Source organism: Leucopleurus acutus, assembly GCF_964270905.1.
Source record: "Leucopleurus acutus genome assembly, chromosome: X".
NCBI lineage: Eukaryota > Metazoa > Chordata > Mammalia > Artiodactyla > Delphinidae > Leucopleurus > Leucopleurus acutus.
In genome coordinates, this window is record NC_139148.1 from 26,729,143 (window position 1) to 26,736,530 (window position 7,388).

Genomic DNA, 7,388 nt, shown 5'->3' on the forward strand with positions numbered 1-7,388 from the left:
CTCATTCCCCATTATCACTGTAGCCCAGGGTGAGCTTGTCAACAACAGACTCTGACATGTTGGCTTCCAGGGCCCCCAGCGTGCTACTGAGAATCAACAACCATTAACATTTGCGTAATTTATTGAACTAAGATACATCAGATAATGCTGAAGATCCCCTTTTTTCCTTTTTTTTTTTTTTGGCGGTACGCGGGCCTCTCACTGTTGTGGCCTCTCCCGTTGCGGAGCACAGGCTCCGGACGCGCAGGCTCAGCGGCCATGGCTCACGGGCCCAGCCGCTCCGCGGCCTGTGGGATCTTCCCGGACCAGGGCACGAACCTGTGTCCCCTGCATCGGCAGGCGGACTCTCAACCACTGCGCCACCAGGGAAGCCCAAGATCCCCTTTCTTTTAATCCCTGCCCATTCCCTTCACTTCTTCCCCAGAGGCAACTACTGTGATGAATTCTAGACCATATTCTTTTATATCTTTACCATATATGGGCACCCGCAGACACCACCCACCCACCCATCAGGGCCCCAGGCCACCCATCTCACCCCACCCCACACACACTGTTTAAAAGGGGAAGATGGATGTTGCATTTTCCAGGGCCCCATGGAATGCCTTCTCCCTCCCTCTGTGGAGATCCTGAGCGGCATGTGGGTGGGGCATGGGTGGGTAGAGAGCCTCCTGGATACCTGTTTTAAAAAGCGAGCGATTTGCACACAGGAACCAAGGAGAGACCTTTATTTCTTTAGGAACCAAATAACTTTATTGGAAGGAGTGGCAAAACTGGAAGAAAAAAACTTAAGTGAACTTCTTCTGCAAGGGCACTATTGCCGTCTGCATGGCAGGCACGGTGACCAGGGCTCTGGTCACCCCGTGGCTCTGGGGAAGTCCAGTCCAGGCTCAGTTCTTCTTGTCGCTGTCGCCCAGGGTGAGCTTTTCAAAGAGGGACCCTGCCAGGTCGACGTCCGGGGCCCCCATCATGCTCAGGGTGGTGACATGACCCTCCAGCTCGCTGATGAACGCCACCTGCTGGCTGGAGTAGTGAGTTGCCAGGAAGCGGTGCAGGTGGGGGTCGCTCTTGTCGATGGCCAGCTGGTGCAGGTGGCGCAGGCTGCGGTTCACGAGCTTCTCCAGGAACAAGGTGCACTTCATGGCCTTGAGGCCGCTCTTCCACTCGATACTGACTGGTCTCCCGATGTCTTGGAAGCGGATGCGGCTCCCGCGCTGGTTCTGCAGGCGCATCAGGCGCCGGGCCCAACCGCTGTGCTCGAGGGAGCGGCGCACGAAGAACCAGCTGAAGTGCTTCAAGGCCACGTCGTAGCGGTAGAGGTAAACGGCCGCGGCCAGGCACACTAAGGAGGCGTGGAACTCCAGGTTGAAATGGCTGTTGACGGCGGCCTCGCAGTCGGGGTGGTAGCTCTGGCGCACCTGCGAGGGCGGCGCGGGCAGCATGGCGGACGGCACGGGCAGCGTGGCGGGCGTGAAGGCCAGGGTGAAGGCGAAGCCGCGGGGCCCGCGGTAGCTGCCTCGGGGCTCTCCCCCGTGGTCGAAGAGGGCGGCCGGAAGCGCTGGGCACCCTCTCTAGGATGGGCCGGATATGGAGTCCGTTATGGGATGGGAAGGGGAGGGGACAGAGGGTGGGGGGCGAGTCCATTACTGGAAGGGGGTGACGGTGGCCGGAAGGGGGCGGGGCACCATGCTCTAGGTTCCTTAGGAACCTGGGTGAGGCCGGAAACCCAGGGCACCTCTGCACTGTCTTGAGACCATTAAAAAAATAATAATAACCCTTTTGAGATATAATTCATATACTATAAAATTCACCTTTGGAAAGTGAACATTTACCTGTTTTTTTGTATATTCATGGAGTTGTGCAACCATTACCACATCTCAGAGTATTTTCATCACTCCAAAATGAAATTCTCTACCCATTAGCACTCACTCCCCATCCTGCCTCCCCCCAGGTTTGGCCACCACTAATCAACTTTCTATCTCTGTAGATTTGCCTGTTCTGGACTTTTCAAATAAATGCAATCATATAGTATGTGGCCTTTTGTATCTGCCTTCTTTTACTTAGCATAATGTTTTAAATCTTTTATCCTTTTTTATTGCTAAATTGTATTCCATTATGTGGATATATCACATTTTATTTATCCTTTCATCAGTTGATGGACATTTGAGTTGTTTCCATTCTGTGGCGATTATGAATAATGTTGCTATGAACCTTCTTGTACAGGTTTTTGTGTATACATGTTTTTGATTATCTTGGGGATATACATAGGCATGGAATTGCTGGGTTATATGGTAGCTCTGTGTTTAATATTTTGAGGAACTCCCAGAATGTTTTCCAAAGCACCATTTTTACATTCCCACCAGCAAGATGTGAAGGTTCTAACACTGTTATTGTCTGTCTGTTTTAAAATTTTAATCCTCTTAGTGGATAGTAAGTGGTATCACATTGTGGTTTTGATTTGCGTTTCCCTAATGACTAATGATGTTTAGCACCTTTGTATGTAGTTATTGGCCATTTGCATGCCTTCTTTAGAGAAGTGTCTACTCGAATCTCTTGCCCATTGAAAAATAGAATCGTTTGTCTTTTTATTGTCGTGTTCTGCATCTGTTCTGGATATAAGTCCCTTATCAGATACATGATTCACAAATACTTTCTTCCATTCTGTGGGTTGTCTTTTCACTTTCTTAATGGTGATTCCTTTGAAGCACAAAAATTCTTAATTATGATGAAGTACAATTTATCTAGTTTTCTTTTGTCACTTGTGCTTTTGGTGTCATATCAAGAAACCATTGCCTAATTTAAGGTCACAAAGATTTACACCTAGGTTTTCTTTTAAGAATTTTATAGTTTTAGCTCTTAGATTTAGGTACATTTAGATCTCTGATCCATTTTGAATTAATTTTTGTATATGATGTGAGGTAGGGAATCTAACTTCATTCTATTGTATGAGGGTCTTCAGTTATCCAGTACCATTTGCTGAGAAGACTATTCTTTCCCCACTGGATGGTCTTGGCATACTTGTTGAAAATCAATTGGCCGTAAATATATGGGCCTATTTCTGGACTCCCAGTTCTATTCTGTAAATCTATATATCTAAACTTACGATAGTACAACACTGCCTTGACTACTGTAGCTTTGTAATAAGTTTTGAAATAGGAAAGTATGAGTCATCCAACTTTATTCTTCTTTTTCAAGATTGTTTTGGCTGTTCTGGGTCCCTTGTATTTCCATATGAATTTTAGGATAAGCTTGACAGTTTTTTCCCCCAAAAAGCTTGCTGGGATATTGATAGGGATTGTGTTGAATCTGTAGATAATTTGGGGGAGTATTGATATCTTAACAATATTAAGTCTTCTGATCCATAAACGTGGGATATCTTTCCATTTATTTAGGTCTGGGACCTTTTAAAATATAGATTCTAATTTAGACTGAAGCTAAAATTTGAATTTCTTTTTTTTAAAATTAATTAATATTTTGTTCTTGGCTGCATTAGGTCTTCATTGCTGCGCGTGGGCTTTCTCTAGTTGCGGTGAGCGAGGGCTACTCTTCATTGCAGTGTGCGGGCTTCTCATTGCAGTGGCTCCTCTTGTTAGGGAGTACAGGCTCTAGGCATGTGGGCTTCAGTAGTTGTGGCACGTGGGCTCTAGAGCACAGGCTCAGTAGTTGTGGTGCATGGGCTTAGTTGCTCCACGGCATGTGGGATCTTCCTGGACCAGGGCCCAAACCCGTGTCTCCTGCATTGGCAGGTGGAGTCTTAACCACCGCCACCAGGGAAGTCCCAAAATTTGAGTTTCTAAACCAGCGTTTTAGGTAATGCCAGACCACACTCTTAATAACAATGCTCTAAAAGGGAGGAAGCTGCCATGCTTTGCTGTCTTAGTCTGTTCAGGCTGCTGTAACAAAGTACCTGGAGGCTGGAAGTTCAAGGTCAGGATGCCAGTGTGGTCCGGTTCTTCGAGGGAGCTCTCCAGGGTCTCTTTTATAAGGGTACTAATTCCATTTATGAGGGCCCCAGTCTCACGATGTCCTCACCTCCCAAAGGCCCCACCACCTAATACCGTCACACTGGGGGGTTAGGATTTCAACGTACAGATTTTGGGTGGGGAACACAAACATTCAGTCTATAGCACTTATTGAGGTTTGGATTTGAAGACACATATATTGGTCTCCACAAGCAGAAATGCCCGTTCCCACTCACAGACAGTGCTTCCAGTAGTTATGTTAGATGTGGGTTCCTATGGGAAAGGGAAGAGGCCTTTCTCCTATCAGGAAAAATTGTGAAAGATTTTAAAATTGGCAAAGAAAAGGTTTACTGGGTGTCCTTTTTAGAGTACCCTTCGTGATTATTTCCACCTTTCATTGATTTTGAGCTATTTTATAACTAAATTTTAGAAAACTAATAATAGTGCAAATTATTCTTGTCCACAGAAATGCAAATGAATTGTGTCTGGTGGAATGCGACTTATTTGGGACTAGTTTTGCATCTGTTTGGGCATTCATCCCAACGTTACTTATCGCCTGCCTCTATATGTATGGCTCTCTGAGTTTTCCTTTGAATGATGTGTAACATCTTACTGGTTTCCTCATTAATTAATGAGTTAAATAAAATCTTTGACATGTTTTTATTTTATATTTACACGAGAGCCATGATTTTATTTTATTTTTTAAAAATGTTAAAACATTTCTCATTCTCATCCCCGCCCCCACTAAGAACACAGTCGAAGCTCGCAGGAGTTGGCTTAGTACATTAACTACCTTTATGGGCTGCTCATCAGATATACGATTCCAGAAAAGATGGGGATCTAAAGGCATAGAATTCCTGACGGGGATGTAGACTGGAAGGATAGCATCTCTGAGGAGAAGGAGGCGGGGGGACTCTGCGGAAGCAGGGGACCATTGCAAACCAGGGGAGGAAGGAGGCATTTAGAGAGTAAGCCACAGGAGGGACCTCATTAGCAGGACACTGTACACTGTGGGGTGAGGCTGGCTCGGTGCGTGCTAGGGCTGGCAGGGAAGTAGCCGTGGCCAGTAAAGGCCCATGGAGAACCAGAAGCAGCTAAGAACCAGGGCATTGGTGAGAGCTTCCAGACATGGAAAGCAGTCAGCAGAGATTTGAGGAGTGGACGGTTGACTGACTCGCATGGGATTCTCACAGGCTGAGATGCACGATCTGGGTAAAATTAACCCTGGAATGAGGTAGAAACATGAACCTTTGGAGCCAGGAGAAAGGCTTCCTTCATCAGCACTTTTGTGCTGAGTCATACTCCTGAAAGGGGTGTTGGGACCCCCAGATACTGAGGGTGTGAAGTATTCAGGACTGGGCCATGGGCTCCACCTTCCAGGGAAGGCTCTTCCAGTTGGTGATCAGAGACAGGGAAGTTCTAATGCATCCGGGTTGGCTCCACTAAAGGGCATCTTTTTAGCACAAAGGCCATAAGAGAGTTTTGTGGTGGCTTCTGTTTGGTTGGGTGCCAATGAGACATGTCCGACACCCACATCCTTCCAGTCTCCACTTCCTCACCGTTCCGCCTTGGGGGAAAGAAAGCAGAATCGCTATGTTGGGCAAAGGAAAGTCCTCTAAATTTAAACATGCCCATTGTATATACTGGTGTGTGTAAGTTGATGACTGATACTAATTCAGCTAAATCAGACTTTTCTCTAAGGTTGTAACCTTTCGGTTTTCATCATTGCGCTGGATGTTCTCCACTTGCCTCTCCAGGACTATTCTCTGTCCTTCTCCATCTTACTCTGATTCCTGGGAGCGTGGCTTGTGTGGACTGCATCCATGGGCCCCTCCGCCCTCTGGCTTCTGATTGGGTTCAGCCAATGGGAGGCACTGGCAGGAGATGGGAGGGCAAGAGGAGAGTGAGGTTGGGATGTTTATTCTCTTGGCTTCCTCTCTTCAGGGCAAATAATTAAGAGGCAAATCTATTACTCTTTTATATCCCTTGCTCCCTGGATCAAGTAGGACCATTCTCAGAATGGGCCTTTTGCGAACACTGCTCACTTCAGAGGCGTCTATTCCAAAAAACAAGTGTTCTTTGTCTCAAGTTTAATGCACAGCCTAAGAAACTCATGAGGACCCAGAAACCAGTATGCAACTGGACGTTCCTTCCAGCCAGAGAATAAATGGAGCTGATAGAAAAAATAAAGTGTCTCATCTAGGACAGTCTCAGGCAATAAAATAATGGTCCAGGTGGAGCTGCCACCCAAGATTCTGGCTCCAGTTTTCTAGCTTGTGGATTTCTCTGGCCTCTGGCTCCCTTCTTAGGTGATTGGTCCTTTGGTTATCGCTCATGTAAGTAGATGAGGAACAGGGAAGAGGAAGCAGGAGAGTCATATTCTACTTGTTAGTAGCCATGTTAAAAAGTCTGGTTGGGGAAGATGTTGACTTAATAAGGTTTGAGAATTATCTGTTTATTTCAAATAACCTTTGTCTTCCCTTGCTCACCTTCTGTTGCCACTGATTAGAGCTATTGCAGAATGTTCTGCACAGCAATGCATAAGTGAGTCCAATCAATGTACACAAGGGGTATCGATGCTGATTGTTTAATTAGATACCTCTTAATCACTTGCTCCTAGACAGGAAGGCATACCTCTCTATTGCAGATAGCCAAAAGTAGATTTTAAAAGTTTTCTTTGCTTGCTGTCTTTTCTAAATAGAGGATGAATAATTTTTATTATGTGATATTGCAATTCCTTCATAGAGAACACTAGGTATAATAGAATAGGGTAAGCTATGCTGCAGTAACAAATAAAACTGAAATTTCTCAATGGCTGAAGACAATATTTATTTCTTGGCCACATCGCAGTCTGAGACAGGTGAAGTGACTCTCCTTCATGGCTCTCCAAGGATGGTTAACTTACAGATGCAGGCTAAGTTCCATCCTGCAGTTCTCCCATCTCAGAATTCTTTACTTCCAGCTACACAGAAGGGAAACAGGATGCATGGAGACCTCCCACGAGCTCTTTCTTGCCTTGGACCAGAAGTCATATTCACTTCAGCCCAAACCAACTTCAAAAGAGGCTGGGAAAACGTGATATTTACTGAGCAATCTAATCTATGCCATGCACGTTTTATCTATTTCTCCTAGTTATATTTTAAAATTATTTAGAACTCACATTTCTGACCACTGTTATTTACTTTCTCACTTATTAGAGTGTGGTTTTAGCAAGGATCCTATTGAAAAAAATGTACAATTGTGTGTGTGTGCGTTTGTGTGTGTAAGCATGCTAAGTAATGCAACTTGTGTGGTCCCATCTCCACATCATTGCTTCTAGTATTCCACCATGGTCATATTTCTTTCCCATCCCAGTCCTAGCTTGACGTTCAGATTCAAATCCAACCCCATCTCTTACCTAAAACCTCTTCTCTATGAAGTGAACACAGC

General features: G+C 45.5%; 1 protein-coding gene across 1 annotated transcript; it reads right to left on the reverse strand.

Moving 5' to 3' along the window:
- Positions 1 to 887: 887 nt before the first annotated feature.
- LOC309978535 (ferritin heavy chain-like) lies at positions 888 to 1,439 on the reverse strand (the record flags this gene model as incomplete). Its single annotated transcript, XM_082865082.1, has 1 exon — positions 888 to 1,439. The coding sequence occupies one exon, from the start codon at positions 1,437 to 1,439 to the stop codon at positions 888 to 890; it is 552 nt and encodes a 183-aa protein (XP_082721208.1).
- Between the last annotated feature and the right edge of the window lie 5,949 nt (positions 1,440 to 7,388).